This window comes from Arvicanthis niloticus, chromosome 24 (genome assembly GCF_011762505.2).
Source record: "Arvicanthis niloticus isolate mArvNil1 chromosome 24, mArvNil1.pat.X, whole genome shotgun sequence".
NCBI lineage: Eukaryota > Metazoa > Chordata > Mammalia > Rodentia > Muridae > Arvicanthis > Arvicanthis niloticus.
In genome coordinates, this window is record NC_133432.1 from 31477727 (window position 1) to 31498674 (window position 20948).

The following is a 20948-nucleotide window of genomic DNA, read 5'->3' on the forward strand; positions in this document are numbered from 1 at the left end:
AGAGCACGCTGAAGTTGTGAAGAGTTGGCAGCAATGGATGGCAGAGAGAAGGCAAGAGGGGAGAGAAGACTGGGGCTGTGAAGAGACACAGAAATGCAGGCTTTGGTCCTGACACTCTAGACCCAGGATAGCGCTGCTCGCTGGGGGGACCGAGGGTTTCAGCACTGGGGATTCCGTGCTGATCTGCCTGCTGCTGCCCAAACCATACACTAAAGCTGAAAGCAAGGGTTAGAGGAGCCCGCAGAAATCGGGGACCTTAAAAGCCTAGACACGTGGCGCAGGCCGCGCCTCCCAGCGAATAGCCACGCCCACACCGAGCCCGCCTCGTGGACGCTCCGCCCACTGCCTGCGTGGGCACGTACCATAGAGCGTCCTGGCGGGGGGGCCCGACAGTTCCGAGAGATTGGTACAGTGTAAAAACCCCAAACTGCACCCAATTGGAGTGGGTCTACATAGTTTGAACCTTAGAGGTGACAGGAATGGCAAGGTCATCACCAGCCTCCAAGTACGTCGACCCCGCTCTTTTGCTCTCCCCCCGTGTCTGTCATGTGGTACTGACTCAGGGCGGGGCCTGTGGAGACGGACCAGAACAGGGAGAGGAATCTGCGTCACTGGGGGGCGGAGCCTGTAGTAACGTGGAGATAAACTTCCGTCGGGGGCGGGGCCGTCGGGGGCGGGGCCTCGCTGCCCGCCTCGAAATCAGGTGGGGTGGAACTTGAAGCTGGAGGGGTGGAGCCAATTCCTGCTGCGGGGCAGGGCCTGTGCTGATGTGGGGCGGGGCTCGCGGTTGCGTGGAGCGAGCTCTGAAATGGCAGGACCTGGGGAGGGTGGGGCCTCAACCAGCGAGAAGCGGAATTTGCGGAGGCGAGGGCGGGGCCTGCCTTAGACACCGGAACCACAGCGGGTGAGGCTCACGCCAGCCGGGGGTCGTGATCCTGGTAAGGCGGAGTTCGAACTTCGGCCAGGCCGCCTAGTGGTGCATTTTGCACTCTCGGGCCTAGTTTCCTTAGCGGAGGGATGCGGGGGCGGGATTAGAACCCCAAGCCAACTCGCAGTCGCGGAGAGCGCACATCTTCCTCGGATTTGGGAGGTACGGACGATGGATGTCGGGGTCCAGACAGCTTTGTAGGGCCGACAGATACCGGAATCATTGCTCTCCAAGATGCATATTTCTGTCCTGAGGAGACACTTAGTTGGAGTACGCGGGATTGTCACGTGCAGTCTCTACCGACTTGAGCTGTGACACCCACCTTCCCGTGCCTGGAGGATTGTCTCATCCAGGTTTCTCTTGACCGTTGGGAACAGATTTTGGGATCAGGTGCCTGGATGAACAGTCTCCTGCACAGCTGTCTGATCCCCTGACTGTTCTCGAAGGTTAATAGGCAGCAGCACCCCTCTACCCCACTCCACCAAACCCCCAAGTTAACAGACTTGGACACCAAAGACCCTGTGGCTCTGATTAACCTGTCCTCACCCACGTGCAGCTGCCAGGACTCAATCCTCTCTCCCAGGTGCCCCTGGACTTGAGCTTAGCATGTTTGTCGACTCAAGAGTTCTGGTCCATGTGAAGTTGTCTGGACCCCTAGCCCCATCCTAACAGGCATTGAAGGCTGCCGCTTCTAACTAGGGTAGCTGGTGTCTGAAGCCAGATCTGAGGCTGACCTCTTGCTTCCTCTGTAGGAACTGCTGGCCTGATCATGGACCCTGAATGCTCCAGGCTCCTCCCAGCTCTCTGTGCTGTTTTAGCAGATTCCAGACAGCTGGTGGCAGATGACACCTGCTTGGAGAAACTGCTGGACTGGTTTAAAACAGTGACTGAGGCAGGTGAGGACATGGCGTGTAGAATTGTCCATCCACATGGTGTCTTTACTTCATCTCCTTGAGGCTCTGTGGCTGATGAGGGAGGCAGGAAATGGAGTCCTATGGCCTGACCTCAACTGTGGAGTTGGGTATTGAAAGTCCCATCTACTCCAACCACATTTCAGGCTTCCGCTGTCCTGTGCACACTAGGACTTTGTAGAGCACGAGCCCACGTTGTTTTGCTGTCTTCATTGTATTTTGCTTGTCTTGAAGAAGTTAGGTCTCTGGGTGGATATGGTGGGACATGTTGTCTAGAAGCCAAGACAAGAGGACCTTAACAGCCCTACATTTTCAGTTCAAGGCCAGAGAGAGTTAACATCCTTACTGTGTGGGAGTAAACCTTAATTTAATCAATGGCATTGTTGTATGTGTTTCCATCTCCCCACCCCTCCTCCTCGGTAACAGGGTTTCTCTGTATAGCCCTGGCTGTTCTGGAACTCACTTTGTAGACCAGGCTGGCCTGGAACTCAGAGATCTGCCAGCGTTTGGCTCCTGAGCACTGGGGGTTAAAGGCTTGTGCCGTCATACGTGAGTACCTGTGCAAATGGAAGTTTTCCTCTCCTGGTTGATTGGTTGATCATGGTCTTCAGGCAGGTTCCATAAGTCTTGTCTTGTCATTAATTCCTACCTTCATTTTTTTCTTTGGCTTATCCTGTTCTTTTTCTTTTCTTTTGAAGCTTGTTCTAATGTAGCCCAGGCTGTCCTCAAACACTATGTAGCCAAGTACGTGTGTGTATATATGGATGCTGGGATGGTAGGTGTGTACCATCACACCCTGTTTGTATTGGATGCTGAGGATGGAGCTATAACTGAGCTACAGCCCCAACCTTTTCCTTTTGTGTTTTGTCTCGCCTGTTTTCCAAGTTTTGGAATTTAAAATGATTTAAAGGTAACATGTTAGTTGAATCCTATAAGGTTTTCTGCATTGTATGTTTGGAATTAGGTTTTGTATTTGTTTATTTTGCTTTTTGAGACAGGGTTTCTCTTTGTATCCCTGGCTGTCCTTAGCTTTCTCTTTAGACCATGGTGGCCTCGAACCCTTGAACTTAGAGATCCTAACGCCTTTGCCTCCTGGGTGCTGTGATTAAAAGAGTGTGCCAGTACACCTGACCTAGTGTTTTTGTATATGTGTGTGTGTGTGTGTGTGTGTGTGTGTGTGTACATAGGAAGGTCAGAGCAGGACATTAGCCCCTTCTGCCATAAGTCTACAACCACCTTGCCTCAATTGCCTTGAGGCAAGGTCTGTTATTAAACCTGAAGTTACAGGAGACTGGGCTGGCCAGGAAGCTCTTGGGATTCACTAGTTAGGATGAGAGGCTTGCACAGCGATGCCCGGTCTTTTATATGAGTGCCGGGGATTTGAACGCAGGTCCTCATGGTTGAAGAGCAGGCACTGTTGTCCACTGAACCAGCTTGAGTTTTGGAGGCAGGGTTCAGCTGTGTAGCCCTGGCTGGCCTAGCCTCACTGTGTCGACCAGGTGGGCTTTGAACTCAGAGGTCTGCTTGCCTCTGCCTCCATGTGCTGTGTTTAAATGTGTGTGCCACCACATTTGACCTGCAAGTATTTCTAAACGGCTGTGTTGAGATATGGTTTACCTGTCACAGAGTCCACCCAGTTACGGTTTACCAGTTCAGCAGGGCATGGTGACACACATGTGTAATCTCAACACTTGGGAGGCCAAGACAGAGCTGGGTTGGTACATGTTTGAGGCCAGCCAAACATATGAGGCCAGCCATAGTTCACTATGAACTACATAGTGAGTTCAGGGCTAGCTTGGGCTTATATAGTTCAGGGTCAGCCTGGGTTACGGAAGGACACCCTATCTTGAAAATGTATATGAAATAAAATAAATGAATAGAAAATGAAGTCCACCAGTTGAGTGGGTTTTAGTCAACCTAGGGGATGTGCCGCCTTCTTGTGTAACAGCTTTGTTCCCAGCATAGCTAGGTGTCCATTGGCAGGCAGTTGTTCCTCTCCACTCTCTCCCGGTTTCCTGCAGTTTTTAAGATGTCCACCATGATAGAATTGAGACTCTTGGTGCAGGCTTGTTAACTCAGGTACTTGTGACTAAGGTAGGCGGATTGTGAGTTTATGGTCTGAGCTACACAGTGAGTTCAAGGCAACTTAGTAAAATCCTGTTGAAAGTAAGAGAGATAGGGCTGGCAGCCAGATATGGCAGAGCATTTGGGAGGCAAAGGTGAAGATTAGGAGTTTATGGCTAGCCTCAGTTACATGGCAAATTCAAGGCTAGCCTGGATTAGGAGATCAAAACAAACAAACAAACAAACAAAAACAAAAACAAATTCAAAATCAATAACGAAAAAAAGAAGGGCTGAGGTGTAGCTCAGTGGGTGAGCACTTGCCTACCAGGCATAAAGTCTTGAGTTCAGTCCCTAGCAACTGGTCCTTCCTCTCCCAATAAAAGAAAAAAGCCAGGACCAGGCTTGGTGGCACATGCCTTTAATTCCAGCACTCAGGAGGCAGAGGCAGGCTGGTCTCTGTGAGTTCCAGGCTAGCCTGGTCTATAGAGAAAGTCCTAGGACATCCAGGGGTACATAGAGAAACCCTGTCTTGAAAAACAAAAAGGAAAGGAAAAGAAAACACCTAGGCATGGGGCTACATGCCCATAATCTCCACATTTAGATTGTGGAGCAGGAGGCTCGGGAGTTCAAGGCCATCCTCAGCCACCTAACAAATTCAAGGATAACTTGGGGTACAGGTAAGCCTGCCTCAAAAGCCCAAAAATGTTGCACATGCTGAAAGGAACAGTTTTCCTGCTTGTTCATTAGACCGACTTTCACCGTTCACATCTGCTGGGTCATCTGTCCGGTAAGTGTTTCTCAGAGGTGTGTAAACATCTTGCCCTGAGACTGTAAATTCAGCTTGTTTTTGGTTTTGTTTTTGCAGCTTTGTCTTTAATGGCTCCTTATTTATTTCTTTTCTGTCTTTCTTTTGCCCTTCGTTTCTTTGGTGATACTAGAGGTTGACAAGTATTTTATTGCTGAGCCACGCCCCCAGCCCCTCACTGGGGGATTCTAGGCAGGGGCTCTACCACTGAGCCACACCCCAGCCCCTCACTGGGGGATTCTAGGCAGGGGCTCTACCACTGAGCCACGCCCCCAGCCCCTCACTGGGGGATTCTAGGCAGGGGCTCTACCACTGAGCCACACCCCAGCCCCTCACTAGGGGATTCTAGGCAGGGGCTCTACCACTGAGCCACACCCCAGCCCCTCACTAGGGGATTCTAGGCAGGGGCTCTACCACTGAGCCACACCCCAGCCCCTCACTGGGGGATTCTAAGCAGGGGCTCTACCACTGAGCCACACCCCAGCCCCTCACTGGGGATTCTAGGCAGGGGCTCTACCACTGAGCCACACCCCAGCCCCTCACTGGGGGATTCTAGGCAGGGGCTCTACCACTGAGCCACACCCCAGCCCCTCGTGGGGGAGTCTAGGCAGAGCCTCTGTGTAGAGTTACATCCCTAACTATTTACTGGTTCTTATCTTTATGGGCTATTATCTTTTATCTACTGTAAAGTTGAATTTACAGTCTCAGGGCAAGATTTTTACACACCTCTGAGAAACACCGGACAGATTGCCAAGGACACACACACACACACAGCAGATGTGAATGGTGAAAGCCATTCTAATGGGCAAGCATGAAAACTGCTTCTTCCAGCATGTGCAACACTTTAAAGACTTATTTGTTTTATATGTATGAATACATTGTCCCTGTCTTCAGATACACACCAGAAGAGGGCATCAGATCCCATTACAGATGGTTGTGAGCCACCATGTGGTTGCTGGGCATTGAACTCAGGACCTCTGGAAGAGCAGTCAGTGGTCTTAATTACTGAGCCGTCTCTATAGTCTCAAATTTTTTTTTTTTTTTTTTTGAGGCAGACTTACCTGTAACCCAACTTATCCTTGAATTTTTAAGGTAGGTGAGGATGGTAGGTGAGGGTGAGCCTCCTGCCTCTCCCTTCTAAATTCGGGGATCGTAGGCATGTAGCACCATACCCCGAGACATCTTTAATGAATTCAAGTTAGGAGCCATTTGTTGTAAATACCCCCTCTTTCTTGGACTCCTTAATCCTAAGGGAAAGAAAGGGATGTTGGAGCCGTTTCTAGAGATGCTATCATGGTCACTGCTCTCTTGGGATATCCTTTCTCCATAGAGTCCAGCCTCCAACTACTACAGGACCATCCCTGCCTAATGGAGCTACTGTCCCATGTGCTGAAGCCACAGGATGTGAGCCCCAGGGTCCTCTCCTTTGCTCTGCGCCTTGTTGGGGTCTTTGCAGCCCAGGAAGACTGTTTCCAGTACCTTCAGGTGAGCCTTTCTCTCCACCCCACCCACCCAACCACACACACACACACACACACACACACACACACACACACACACACCCCGTGCTTGTCGCCTAAAGGGTGGGCACCCTCTAGATAAGGCGCCAGCCATCTCAGTGCCTGGGTCTCAGTGGCTGTCCCTGCTCCTGTGTCTGGCCAGCATACCAGGATTCCTAACCCCAGTGTCATCCCACGTTGGTCCTGCTTAGAAACACTTGCCAGGGACGATGCTGGCGGGCTTCCTGTTCTTACCCGCTGTGTGAGCCCGGCCACGTTCTGAGTCTCTCTGATGGGCCAGTGTGACCCTAGGACACTCCAGATCCTTTGTCTGTAGCAAGGTCATGGATCTCGTGGGACAAGAACAGAGTGTTCTAGATGAAGCGACTCCCTGCCTGCAGCAGGGAACTCCATCTCCTGGGGATCTGACACCCTCCTCTGGCTTCCATGGGAGCCTGCATTCATGTACATATAGATCCACAGACACGTAATTAGAGAACTTTGAAATAAGAAAAGAAAGAAGGAGGAAAAGAAATGTGTTTTTCCTCCAACATCATTCCTGTCTCAGGAGGGCAGAGCGGTGGTGCTAGGGCCCCGGAACAGTTGCATGAAACCAATTGGTGCTTCCATTGGTCTTGTTGGTTTTTTGTTTTGTTGTTGGAGGTTTTAAAAAAATTTTTTTTTTTTTTTTTTGGTTTTTGACGCAGGGTTTCTCTGTGTAGTCCTGGCTGTCTTGGAACTCACTCTGTAGACCAGGCTGGCCTCGAACTCAGAAATCCGCCTGCCTCTGCCTCCCAAGTGCTGGGATTAAAGGCGTGCGCCACCACCGCCTGGCTAAAATTTTTTTATTATCATTTTGTTTTTTTGTTTTGGTGTTTTTTTTTTGTTTGTTTGTTTTTGTTTTTGTTTTGTTTTGTTTTGTTTTTTGACACAGTGTCTCTCTATATAGTCCTGGGTGTTTTGGAGCTTGCTATATAGACCAGGCTGGTCTTGAACTCACAGAGATCTGCCTGCCTTGCCTCCCAGGTGCTGGGATTAAAGGTATGCACCACCACACCTGGTGTTTTTTTTGTTTTGTTTTGTTTTCTTTTCTTTTCTTTTTTCTTTTTTTTTTTTTTTTTTTTTTCTTTTTTTTTTCTTTTTTTTTTTTTTTGTGTGTGTGTCTGTGGATGTTTTGCCTATGTCTATATCTCTGGACCACATGCATGCAGTTCCTGTGGAGGTCAGAAGAGGGCATCACATCCTGTGGAACTGGGATTTATACAGTTGTGAGCCACTGTGGGTACTGGGACCTGAGCCAGGTTTCTCTACTGGAGCAGTCAGTGCTCTGAAGCCTGGAGCCATCTCTCCATCCGCAGGTTTGAGATGAGGTCTCACCATGTATCCCTGGCTGACCTAGAATTCAAAGAGACTCACCTGCTTCTGCCTCTGAATGCCAGGACTAAAGGATGCACCATGAAGCCTGACTCTACCAGTCCTGAGAACCACCAACAATAAAACCCTTTTTTCCTCCACATTTTGATGCTTTCTTTGCTTCTTAGCAGGGGGAGTTGTTGCTGGGGCTCTTTGGGGAGTCAGGTGCCCTCAGCTGGGCAGCCTGGAGCATCCCCAGTGTGCGCAGCGGCTGGATCCAGGGCCTGTGCTCCCTGGCACACCACCCCAGCGCCCTGCACTTCCTGGCTGACAGTGGTGAGTGTAGCCCATGCCCTGCCCCAGTTCACCTACAGGGCCTCCTGCCTCTCTGCCCGTGCTGTGGTATCTCCAAGGAGCCCCGGGCAGTACCTCTCTGAATCCAGTCTTCTCAGCTGGGGAAGGGGTGGTGGTCCAGGCTTGCCAGTATAAGCACACAGTGACTGTAGGGAAATCGCGTCTTCCATTCCTAGAGTCTGGGGTGGTTCCTGCAATTGTGTTCTGTCAAGTAGTCACGAGTTTGTTCTGTAACACATTGGAACTGGCTAGAACCTGCATCGATGCCAGGCAGTGCTGGCGCATGCCTTTAATCCCAATGCTGGAAGGTGCAGAGGCAGGCAGGGTTCTGGGGTCAAAGGCAAATGTCGCTTTTTTTTTTTTCTCCAAATCCAACTTTGGCTGAAATAAAGTTAGGTATCAGTGCAGGGAGGAGATAGATATTCCTGTCTATGTACAAATTAGCTGTTTTGAGTGTCTGGGCTCAACTTAGTGTGGGACGCCTCTCTTCCTGCAGGCTTTTTTTTTTTTTTTTTTTTTTTTTTAATTTTGTGGTGTTGGCATAACTTTTAATCCCAGCACTCCACCTGGGAGGCAGAGGCAGAGTAAGTTCAAGTATGTAAGTTCAAGGCCAACCTGGTCTCCAGAGCGAATCCTAAGACAGCTATGGCTACATAGTGAAACCCTGTCTCAAAAACCGAAAGAAAAAAACAAAACAAAAGAAAAAAACAAAACAAAAGACAAACGAAGCGTTGGCTTTGAAGCCAGCATGTTAGAGGTTCATTTGGCTTTCCTTGTAAGCAGAGGGGAGTAGGTGCTTCCCTTGAGGCCTGAAGGGTATGATGGCTAGGTGTTCTCTGTGTGCTTCAGTCTGACCTTTGCTGCCCACTCCAGGTGCTGTGGACACCATCTTCTCCTTGCAGGGAGACCCCAGCCTGTTTGTAGCCTCAGCAGCCAGCCAGCTCCTAGTACACATCCTGGCTCTGTCCATGCAAGGTGGAGCATCTGGGTCCCCCATCCCCAAAGCTGATGCCTGGCCTGTTTGTGCCCAGAAGATTGTGAACCATGTGGAAGAGTCCTTGCATTCCAAAGCCACCCCACAGGTCACACAGGCCTTGAATGTCCTGACTACGACCTTTGGGCGCTGCCATAACCCCTGGACAGGGGCCCTCTGGGAGCGGCTGAGTCCCCCCGTCGCCCACCTGTTTGAGAGAGACCCCATTCCAGCCGTGCACTCACTCATGGACCTCCTTCTCAGTGTGGCCAGATCAGGTGGCTGCAGGGACACGGGGTGAGTGGTTGTTGTCTATGAAGTTTCAGAGCAACTGATGCTTCGTGGGGAGTGACCCTGAGAATGCCTCAGGGGACAGGGCATCTGCGGGACTGGGCACAATTGCAGCTGTCCAGTTAGACTCTGATGGAGGCATGATTTTTCTTTGTCCAGGTCTCCTGTGTTCAATTTTGCAGCCTGTGGCCTGTGGGAAATGCTGGCCCAGACTCTGAGCCGCCTTAGCCCTACACAAGCTGGGCCTCTCGCTCTGGGGACCCTAAAACTTCAGCACTGGTATGATTAGGGGAGCTGAAAGTGTCATAATAATGGTTGGGGGAAAGTGGAAAATCAGATGTGAGATGTGAATGGCCCAGGTGGGGGAGCAGCCATGTGGGGGAGCAGCCAGGTGAGGGAGCAGCCAGGTGGGGGAGCAGCCAGGTGGGATGAGCAGGTATTAAAGCACTGGTTGCCTCCTTCTGTCCCTCTATCCTATTCTCTTCTCCTTTGTATCTCTCCCTTCCTCAGTACTTGGTATGGAGCTTAGCATTTTATACATGCTAGTCAAAATGCTCTACCACTGAGCCACGCCCCCAGCCCCTCACTGGGGGATTCTAGGCAGGGGCTCTACCACTGAGCCACGCCCCCAGCTCCTCACTGGGAGATTCTAGGCAGGGGCTCTACCACTGAGCCACGCCCCCAGCCCCTCACTGGGGGATTCTAGGCAGGGGCTCTACCACTGAGCTACACCCCCAGCCCCTCACTGGGGGATTCTAGGCAGGGGCTCTACCACTGAGCCACGCCCCCAGCCCCTCACTGGGGGATTCTAGGCAGGGGCTCTACCACTGAGCCACGCCCCCAGCCCCTCACTGGGGGATTCTAGGCAGGGGCTCTACCACTGAGCCATACCCCAGCCCCTCACTGGGGGATTCTAGGCAGGGGCTCTACCACTGAGCCACGCCCCCAGCCCCTCACTGGGGGATTCTAGGCAGAGGCTCTACCACTGAGCCACACCCCAGCCCCTTACTGGGGGATTCTAGGCAGGGGCTCTACCACTGAGCCATGCCCCAGCCCCTCACTTTGTGAATTCTAGGCAGGGGCTTTACCACTGAGCCATGCCCCAGCCCCTCACTGGGGGATTCTAGGCAGGTGCTCTACCACTGAGCCACACTCCAGCCCCTCACTGGGGTATTCTAGGCAGGGCTGTGTCATAGAGCTGTATCCACAGTTCTCTTCTTCTTATGTTGAGACAGTCTTCACTGAATTGCCAGGCTGTCCTTGAACTTGCTCTTTAGGTCAAGCTGGCCTTGAACTTTACATTTCCACCTCAGCCTCCTAAGCAGCATAAGCCATACCACACTGAGCAAGAGACAGAACAATTTCACATAAAAGTCTGTGATGCCCCAGAGCTAAAGCTAACTTTCGTGCTCTCTGTGGCTGTCCTCTCACCTCCAATAAGGCTGAGGCAGGCTCCTGGAGCTCACAGTATATACCACATGGGGTGTGCAGAGGGTGGGCTGCTCAATGTGGGGTGCAGGGGGGAAGGGTGCTAAGGGTCTGAGCAGGTGCAGTTCCTCGGAGTGATCTATCTCATACTGTGAAAAAGGACACCTCAGGTAGTTGAACACAACATGAACAAGCTTGGGCACTGCTCTAGGAGCCAAGAGATTCCCAGTCACTCTGATCAAGGAGTGTACCCAGCTTTCTGGGGCCCTTGAGACCCAGCGACTGCTCCTGAAGACAGAAGGGCTGAACCTTGGTCATGCCTCTCCTATCCTGGTTCCTAACTAGTAGCTTACAGATGAACTGTTTCAGAGGAGCCTGAACCCTTGCCTGTGCTGAGCCACCATAGTAGACTCTAGGATGCTCAGATTGTGGCCAGAGTGTAACCCTCATCCTGTACTGTGTCCCCAGTCCCCAGGAACTGAGGACTCAGGCCTTTGGAGTCCTCCTCCAGCCACTGGCCTGTATCCTGAAAGCTACCACTCAGGCCCCTGGACCTCCAGGTATGCAGGGAGGGTGGAACCCTCCATTCTTAGGCAAAGAAGAGTGAGCTACCCTGGTCCCACTGAGACCTCCCCCAACTAAAAGTACACATGGACAGCATCCCTGACTAGCCCTGGCCCTGAACTTGAGACCTGGCCCTTGCGTGGATGGCGGTCACCAAGGGTGTGCTGTTGTCTTTGCCTTAGGCTTGCTGGACGGGGCAGTGGGTAGCTTGCTGACTGTGGATACACTCTTATCTTCAAAGTCGGCCTGTGTGGGACTCCTTTGCCAGACTCTGGCTCACCTGGAGGAGCTGCAGATGCTGGTAAGTGCAGCCATGACTTTTGTCACTGAGCCACATGACCCCAGGCGTCTGCTGAATTCCCTCCTTCCTGCAGCCCCAGTGCCCCTCCCCATGGCCACAGGTGCCTCTGCTGCGAGCTGCTGTGACTGTATTGCATCTCTGCGATGGCTCGGCGGATCCTGGCTCCAGTGCTGGAGGCCGCCTCTGTGGGACTCTACGTGGCTGTGTTCGTGTCCAGCGAGCAGCCCTTGACTTCTTGGGGACACTGTCTCAGGGGACCAGTGAGTGCTGTTTTCTTTTGCCCTAAGTTCCACTGTCTCTTCTCTTTCTTCTGGGAGATCCATTTTCCTCTCAGGTAGCCCTTGGGTAGCTTCTGACCCCTGCTTTCATAGGGTTTAGAATCCATGCTCCCTGGCAGGTGGCGAGCTCTTGGTAGACATTGGTTGATGTTTCCACTCCTGTCTGTTTCAGGCCCCTTGGAGTTGGTGCTAGAGGTATTTGCTGTCCTCCTGAAGACCCTGGAGAGCCCGGAGTCCAGCCCCATGGTACTGTAAATGGGTTCTGGGAGGCTTGCACAGCTGGAGGCCTTCTCACTTAAGAATGCTTCCAATAGAGGTTACCAAGCTACTGGCAGCGTGTAATGGTACACACCTGTAATTCCCCCCACCCCCCCACGTGGTAGAGACTGGAGGATCATGAGTTCAAGGCCAGTCTGGACTACAAAGACACCCTGATAAGCTGGGTATGGTCGTACATGCCTTTAGTTCCAGTACACAGGATGCCGAGGCAGGCAAATTTCTAGAGTTTGTTGCCAGCCTGGTCTACAAAAGGAGTTCCAGGACAGCCAAGGCCACATAGTAAGACTATGATGGGGCAGAGACTCTTGACATGAGTCAAAACTGGTAGCAATGGTTGCGTGGACCCAGGGCTGGGTCCATGCTGGTGAGGCTTACATTTAAAAGGACTTCTGTAGAAATAATAGTTTAAAAATTCTCGGTGCGGGGGTTTCTTCCCACCTTAGACTATTTATGTTCCCAGATGAAAGACACACACAGCCTTATAATGTTAAATATGCCTTAGGCAGCACAAGAGCCAGGCAGCTGCCTGCCCTCCATGCCACTTTCCTACTGATAACTCCGAGTCACTGCTTACTCATCTCTATGACCTGCTTGGGCTGCTCTTAATTCCGCTCGGCCAGCCGCGTGGCCACGTTTTTATAGCTCAGCTCTCCCATTGCGGCTTCCTTCTTCTTCCTGCGGTCTTCCTCTTCCATGATGGCTCCTTTCTGCTTCTTTCCTCTCCCTCACGGTCCCAAGCCCAGGAAACCTAAACCCCGCCTATGTCCCTTCTCCCCAGCTATTGGCTGCTGGCATCTTTCTTTACCCATCAGAAGTAACTGGGGGGCAGGGTCCCCCAGTGACTTACCCTGTCTTTGGGGCAGTTTCGGGGGGACCCAGATTAGCACTAGAGTACAGGCAGCATTGGGCTAACACACTACAGACTTCTCTGAAGCTATAGGGGAGCCAGGGATGGAGCTGGAGGTGGGGGCATGACTGATAACCCTAGGGAATTCTTTCTTGTCAGTGGCTTTTGTTTTTGTCTTTTTGAGGCAAGATGTTACTCTGTTGCCCAAGCTGGCCTTCACTTGGTATTCCTGCTTCTGAGGAGGGCATCCCATTGTCTTTGTCTCGCTGGGAGGCTAGTCTGCACTCACCTGCTTCTGTGTCTACAGGGGTGGCGCAGTGTAGGGATAGGGTCATGGGTAGCATGGCACTCCTACCCTCTAGCCTGTCCTATTCTAGGTCCTAAAGAAGGCCTTCCAGGCCACACTCAGATGGCTCCAGAACCCACACAAGACCCCCAGCAGCTCTGATCTCAGCCCCGATGCCCTGCTGTTCCTTGGAGGTAACCATAGCTCCTTGCAGAGCTGTATCCGGCTGGAGCAATGGGGTGGGGGCAGCTGGGAGCTGGGCAGGGTGTCCCTGTGGGAAGGCAGAATGTGACCCTAGAGGCCACTGACCACCCCTTCCTGGTACAGAGCTATTCCCCATACTACAGAAGCGTCTGTGCAGCCCGTGTTGGGAGGTGAGGGACTCAGCCCTGGAGTTCCTGACGCATCTGATCCGACACTGGGGAGGTGAGCACCCTGGGGACAGGAGTGTGTATGTTGTGTATGTTGTATATATATGTATATATACATATGTATATATATGTATATATATATGTATATACATATATATATATATGTATGCATATGTGTATGTATGTATATGTTGTCCTGCTGGCTCTGGGGCTCTCAGACTACCTGAGTGGCTTTGGATCACAGCTGTGTGGCATTTGACTCCCAGGGCAGGCTGACTTCAGAGAGGTGCTACATTCCTCAGAAGTACCCACACTTGCCCACCAGCTCCTCCAAGACCCTGAGAGTTATGTCCGAGCAAGTGCAGTGGGTGCCGCTGGGCAACTCTCCAGCCAGAGTCTGCAGGCCGCTCCCGCCAGCCCTGAGAACCCGCAGGCCCAGCAGGTAGGAGCCACTTGCTGTTGGCCCAGAGAGTCAGTAAGCAGCTAGCCAAATCTGTAGCAACTGCTCCTGAGAGCAGTGCCTGCTGGGGGACTGACCACCCAGGAGTGGGGGCAGTCAGGCGCAATGCCTGCACCCTTTCTGACACCCTGCCTTAACACTGTGACCCCGATAAGCAAGCAAGGGCAGGGCTGAAGGACAGTGTATGCAGAACACGGGGACGAGGGACCAGCACAGCACATGGCCCATGCCCAGGTGCCTGTGGACTTCCGTCTCCTGGGTTCTATCCTTCCTGGCTCATCAGCCATACTAATCGGAGTTCTTGCTGCTCTATCAAAGAACCTGAAGAAAGCAGGGGACAGTGTACGGAAGTGAGTACATTGGGGCTCACAGTTTGAGGGTGCAGTCCGTCGTGGTGGTGAACCGTGGAGGTAGGAGCCTGAGGCGGCTGGTTAATTTGCATCTGTAGTCAGGAAGTAGAGAGAGATGGATGCTGGGTCTCAGGTCATATTCTCCTTTTATTCAGTCCAGGACCCCAGTCTGTTCTCTGCATTTAGCCTTACCTAGGTGTTCCATCACAGTCCCTCAGAGACTTGTCTCATAGCTGAGTCTGGATCCTGTCAAGTTGTCAGTATCATGTTGACTTTTCTGGAACTCTCCAACCTGCAGGGCCTACTCATGGACCTCATGCATATCCTGTCCACGGACTCGGAGGGCTTCCCTCGCAGGGCTGTGGTGCGAGTCTTCACGGAGTGGCTGAGAGATGGCCATGCTGATGTGCTTCGAGACACTGAGTGGTTCGTGGCCACTGTTCTCCAGGCAGTAAGCCGGGATCTGGACTGGGAGGTCCGAGTGCAGGGCTTGGAGCTGGCACGGGTGTTTCTCATCCAGGGAATGGGTCAGCCCAGCCTCCACTGTCCCTATACAGTGGGCCTGCCTGGGGCCACCTCCCCTCGCCCACACCTGGAATTCTTGCAGACTCTCTGCCGTCTGCCACTCTTTGAGTTTGCCTTTTGTGCCTTGCTTGACTGTGACCGACCAGTGGCCCAAAAGGCCTGTGACCTGCTTCTCTTCTTGAGGGACAAGACTGTTCCCTGCAGTAGCCCTCAGGAGGCTGGGGACAGCCCCAACTTAGCCTCAGTGGAGGCTGCTCTGCAGAGATGGCGGGAAGGTGAGCAGGCCCAGCCCCTAGGGGACCTGGAGCCTGAGGCCATGCTAGCCATCCTCAGGTCCTTAGACCTGGAGGCCCTGCAGGGCAGGCTGGCCAAGAGCAGCGACCATGTGGAGAAGAGCCCACAGTCCCTGCTGCAGGACATGCTAGCCACGGTGGGCGTATTGGAGGAGAATGAAGCTGACTGCTACTGAGGCGTGTCCCCTCCTGTCCCCGTCTCCATCCCATGCCAGCAGGAGGACTCCAGCCCAGGTCAGCCACTCAAGAGACCCTGCAGGGAGTGGATCATAATTCCTACATTTTAAGCCGGGTATGATAACACACCTGTGGCTGCAGAGTTTAGAAGGCTGAGGGAGGAGAATGGGGAATTCCCAGCCAGTCTGGACTAGATAGCAACCCTATCTCAAGAAAAGTCAAGAAATCAAATCAAAACAAAACAAAACAAAATCTCCACCCTTTGTGTGCATGTGCATGCAGACCAGAGGTCAGCCTCAGGTGGTATTCCTCAGGTGCTGTCCACATTGTTTTTTGAGAAAAGGTCTCTCACTGGGACTTGGTACTCGATGAGACTTGCCAGTGAACTCAAGGGATCCCGCCACACCCTCCTTAGCACTGGGATTATAATACTGCATCCCCGTACCTGGGTCTGTACGTGGGTGCTGGGATTTGAACTCAGGTCCTCATGCTTGCATGGCAAGCACTTTACCCACTGAACCGTCTCCCCAGGCCCCACAGAATCCCAGTTTCCATGTGCTATTAAAGAAGTGGCTTGTTTTTTGCTCAGAACGGGTAGCATTGAAGTCTATAATCCTTCAGGTTAATTGTGTGTGTGGTTTGACAAAGTCTCACGTGTGTTCTGCATATGTCATTCCTCTCTCTGCTCCATCGACCAAAGTTTAAAGAATTCAGATACATTAGAAGTTCAAAGTTACAGCTGTGGGTCCTGTAGAATAAATTAAAAAAAAAAAAAAAAGATGTTATGTATTCTCTTTGAGGGTAGAACGACAGCACAGTTACAGTCAAAGCAAAACCAACATCCAGCAGTGTGACAAGTTTAGTGTCTGACGTCTAGAGCTCACCCATGATCTGAGCTCCAGAGGGCTTGGGCAGCTCCACTTCCCGGCTGTGCCGTCCACAGCGCACACAGCTGGGCTAGGCTCGGGCCTGCTTTACCTCACACCTGCTGGTCATCCACAGTCCTGGGGTCTCCACTACAACTGAAACTGCTCCTTTGCTATGGCTTCTCTTGGGTCCTCTCTATAACAGCTTTAATCCTGTAGCTTCTGCGTGACTAACCAGTACCACATGAGTTTTTAGTTTGTTTTTTCTTTTTCTTTTTTTTCTTTTTTTTAAACCAAGTTCAGTTGGCAGCTTGAGATGCTGCCTTTGCTTCCTCTGGATCACAGTTTCTGTGTTGATCCTGAAGAGTTCCTTCCCAGAAGATTTACTTCAGTGGTGCTGGTCCCTATTAATCACAGCTGATTCTTCAGCCCCAGCTGACCAGAACGATTCTGACTTTAAGTATGAATGGTCCTGGCAGTCTGCTTCCCTCCTAACACCTCACAAGCCAGGCCTCCATTATCTGCATTTCTCTAGACACTGCCTTACAAGCTCCCACATAGTAGGCCATCAGGCTTTGAGCAGTCAGTGACTTTTCCAGCTCGCAGTTCCAAACACTTGTACAACCCTCCTCACAAGGACGTGATCAGGGTTGTCGGCAGTACCCCACTCCTGGTACCAAGTTCTGTCCTACTTTGTGGTGTGTTGCTGTGATAAACTCGGTTGTCTTGTTTGCTATGAAGAGACATCATGACCATAGCAGCTCTCACGGTGGGAAACATTAAATTGGGGCTGGCTTACATGGTGCAGGCCGACGTGATGCTGGCCTTCTACATCTGGATGAACAGCAGGCAGCAGCAAGGCCTAGTTGAGCACTAAAAAAAGCCCACACCCCAGTGATACACTTCCTCTGACAAGGGCACACCTCCTAATTGTGCCACTCCCTGTGACCCTGTGGGGACCATCTTCATTCAAACCATCACGGTTCCCCCACTGTGATGCCAAGTAGGCAAGGAGTTAGGAGGTGACTGAGGAAAAAGCCGTATCTTGGTAGCAGTCTCTCCTAATAGCCAGGATGTGTCTTTACTGTTAAACATTCTTGAAACTGCAGTCAGAAGCGGAGACACTGGGGCCCTTTCTCACAGACGTACTGTGTAAAGGGACCTTCGGTGTCTGAGAAGATAAACTGGCAAACCATGCAGGGAAACGAAACAAAGCAGACTCAACGTTTTGAACATTGCAGCATCACTTGCAGTATGGACACTCCTTTGTAGAGACCACGGGGAGAGGTGCTCTGAAAGGATGGTCTGGGATGAGAGCAGGGTGATCCAAAGAAGGAACTGTTCGCTCTTGACTCACGGTTCAAGGGCACTCTGCATCGCAGAGAGCAGCCGCTCACACCACATCCACAGTCCACAGTCGGGAAGCAGAGGACGGATGCTGAGGCTCGGTTCTCTCCTTTTTATTTAATACAGCCCATGAGATGTTGTCACTCACATTTAGGGTGCATCTTCCCACCCCAATGAGCCAATATAAGAACCTCTTCACAGACTTGCCCACAGGTGACTGTAGTGCCTGTCATGGTGACAGTATTAGCAGTCACAACAGACCTCTTTGATCACACTTACTGGAGGGAGGAACAAGACATCTTTTAAGTCAGATAGCTCTGTGCATGCTGTACAGTCCCCCAGACCGGGGCTTGTGGAAGCAGTGTCATATCGTTACCTGTGAACCTCTGGGCAGTTCAGGATGTCACAACTCACAGGACAAGAGATAATGACTTCAACCCATTCTTCTGACCAGTAATTCAAGTCCTGCAGATACAGTCCTCTGTTGTTTCGACTGAAGACTGTGAGAGAGAAGCTGAACCCCCAGTGCCCAGTTTGCTACCTGCCAGTCAGGCAGCTCCCTCAGCCTGGCTGAACCTCACTTCCCTGAGTCTCTGAAGTGGGGTGCCCTCACCAGATGTCTTAGGGTTGACATTGCTGTGGCAAACACCATGACCATAGCAACTGGAGGAGGAATGGGTCTATTTGGCTTACACTATCGAAGTCCATCATTGGAGTCCAGGCAGCAACTCAAGCAGGGCAGGAGCCTGGGGGCAAGAGCCAATGCAGAACCCATGGAAGGGCACCGCTCATTGGCTTGCTTGGAAGACTAACTTATAGAACCCAGGACCATCAGGCCAGGGGTGGCACTGTCCACAGTGAGCTGGGCCCTCCCAGGTGCGTCAAGAAAAATGTACCACAGGCTTGCCTACAAGAAAAATTTTCTCAATTCCAAAATAACTCTCTTCTAAAATAACTGCCCAAACACTGACCTCCTGGAGAGGGAGCCCTGACTGAGATCCAGTGAGCAAATTTCACTCTGAGACACCAGGCTAGACCTGGAAGTCTGAACCTGCACTTCCGCTTCCATGGCCTATAGGTCTCCATTCTTGTTCTGTAGCAGAAAACCCAAGTAATGGTTTTCTTAGCATTTCTGGTGGTTGGAAGGTCAAAACAGCATAGCCTCAAGGCCTGCCTGAGGGTACTTAGCTGTGTCACATAGAGGGAATATAGAGAAACGATCCGGACCAGCAGGTCATTCTTCAGTGATAGGATCTTGAGGTAAAGACCCTCAGGACACTTATACCAAGTGTGTTTATTAAGAAGCACAGCGTCTTAGATACTATTTGTGGGGGGATAAAATAGGACAGAGTCAGTAAAAGCCATCATACACTGGGATGACATCAGCAGGAGGCAAATGAACCAGCTTTGCACAAGGTGAACAAGATTATCTCTCGGGGGTAGGGGTCAGGGACAAGCACACAGAAGCTTCTAGGCTGAGAAACTGGGAGAGAAACTAGGGGGAAAAGCCAAGTTTCCAGGAACTGAAACCTTAACTCCTTCAAAGTCAGGCTCCAGCCTCACAATGGACCTTGCCGAGTCTGACCCTGGGCAAGCACAACTTAATTCCTTTTGTCCTCTCCTTGGGGCCTCTGAGAAAGCCTTGGATTGCTTGGCTCTCGGAGGAGGAATGGGTTCATTCAGGAGCATGATCAAAAGGCCAGATTTGCACAGTCTGCTCCAGTCCTCCCACCCCTCCCACCGTGTGTGTGTGTGTGTGTGTGTGTGTGTGTGTCTGTAGGCTGTAGGTTGACATTAGGTATCTTCCTCTCTCTCTTCTCTTTCCCTTTCTCTCTCTTCCTCCTGCACCTTTGGGTGGGTACCCACAGAAGCCAGAAGACAGCATTGGATCCCAGGGGACTGGGGTCTGGGTGGCTGTGATCCACCTGATAGGTTGTTGGGAGGAGCAGGGGGTCCCCCCAACCACCAATCAAGCTTCCCCACCTTGGTTTTTGAGACAACGTCTTTCTCACCAAATCTTTTTTCACCAGTTTGGTTAGAATGGCCACCAATGAGCTCCTCTGGTCTCTGCCACTCCTGTACTGGGATCACATGGGGACCAATCTTATTCACCCTAGCCTTTGGGGGACAAGCTAGAATCCATTCAAACCACAACACAATGTAACATCATCTGCTTGGTACTAATGTCCCCAGAGTCAGTGGTGTTCAGTAACTTTGCCCCCACTGTGCCTTGAGCTTCCTACCGACCTCATTCAGCAAATATTCCTCCCCTCTTAACTGTTCATGTCTTTATTTTATAAATTAGTGTGCATGTGCATGTATTTGTGCATGTGTGTGCTTGTGAGTGTGTGTGTGCTTGTGAGTGTGTGTGTGCTTGTGAGTGTGTGTGTGCTTGTGAGTGTGTGTGTGTGTGTGTGCTTGTGAGTGTATGCTTGTGAGTGTGTGTGTGTGTGTGTGTGTGAGAGAGAGAGAGAGAGAGAGAGAGAGAGAGAGAGAGTGTGTGTGCATGCACACATGCATGTTCATCACATGTATTTTAGGTCCTCTGGAGGAGCAGTGGACACAGCCTCCGAGCTCTCTCTCCTGCCTCCCCAACACCATCTTTTGAGATAGGCTCTCAACTGAACCTGGAGCTCCTAATTAGGCTAGGTTGTCTGGCCTGTAAGCCCTAGGGATTTCGTCGAGCCTGCTTCCCTGGCTCTGGAATTATAGGGGCATACTCCTGCATCTGCCTTTTATGTAGGTGCTGGGGGTCTGAATTCCAGTCCTCTTGCCTATGTGGAAATCACTTTACAGATTGAACCATAGATCTGTCATCTTTTATTGTCCAAAATGAGCCGGGGGGGGGGGGGGAAGACATCTGATAGGAGGAGCCAGGCAAGAAACAGTGCAGGAGGGCGTGTCCGTTCAGGAAGGGGAGAGGAGTAGGGTGGTAAGCCAGTGGTTTTCTAAGGGGTACCTAGCACTCTCTCCCTGTCTCTAGTCTCAGAGAAGATGGATGGAGGGCCCTGATGCTCAGAAGACTGTCAACTGACAGGGGGGACAGTGCCTTCTGAGGGGATTTGGGGAAACAGCCTCAGACCTTGAGTCCTTGGTAAACCTACATTATAGACAACATTGTAGTCCTAGCCTTCAGCACAGTGATTATGCCAGGTTTGTTAAATGACTGAGTGACCTAAGTTTGCTTCTGTGATAGGCAGCTCAGAACCCCCCTTCGTGAGGTGCAAGCCTAGTCCACTCGTGGGCCACCCCCCTGTTTGTGCCAGATGTGGAGGACATAGAGACCTCCCCTCTCGCCCCCTCTGTGGGACCCTCTTCCCCCCACACATCAGTTCCTGTCAGAGCCAAGATGTGTCGCCATGGAAACTGCTTGGCAAATGCTGGCAGGCAGAGGCGGC

At 51.6% G+C, this 20948-nt stretch overlaps 1 protein-coding gene across 2 annotated transcripts; it reads left to right on the top strand.

Moving 5' to 3' along the window:
* The first annotated feature begins 782 nt into the window (after nt 1-782).
* Nucleotides 783-15928, top strand: Brat1 (BRCA1 associated ATM activator 1). 2 transcript variants are annotated; one of them, XM_076923526.1, is made up of 14 exons: nt 783-938; nt 1681-1824; nt 6039-6193; nt 7749-7896; nt 8788-9184; nt 9338-9457; nt 11075-11166; nt 11353-11471; nt 11545-11731; nt 11922-11995; nt 13253-13355; nt 13489-13587; nt 13799-13974; nt 14641-15928. In XM_076923526.1, exons 2-14 carry the CDS (start codon nt 1698-1700, stop codon nt 15334-15336), a joined length of 2493 nt encoding a protein of 830 aa, XP_076779641.1. In that variant the 5' UTR covers nt 783-938; nt 1681-1697; the 3' UTR covers nt 15337-15928. The 2 variants fall into 2 exon arrangements, with proteins under 2 accessions (XP_076779641.1, XP_076779642.1); XM_076923527.1 differs by lacking the exon at nt 783-938 and adding an exon at nt 945-1090.
* The last annotated feature ends 5020 nt before the right edge of the window (nt 15929-20948 follow it).

What these genes read in the sequence shown, in the direction of transcription:
- Brat1 (XM_076923526.1), top strand. Translation starts at nt 1,698, where the DNA reads ATGGACCCTGAATGCTCCAGGCTCCTCCCAGCTCTCTGTGCTGTTTTA. An exon ending in TCAGGCCCCTGGACCTCCAG is followed by an intron (nt 11,167 to 11,352) that starts GTATGCAGGGAG and finishes TCTTTGCCTTAG; the next exon opens with GCTTGCTGGACGGGGCAGTG. An exon ending in TCTGATCCGACACTGGGGAG is followed by an intron (nt 13,588 to 13,798) that starts GTGAGCACCCTG and finishes TTTGACTCCCAG; the next exon opens with GGCAGGCTGACTTCAGAGAG.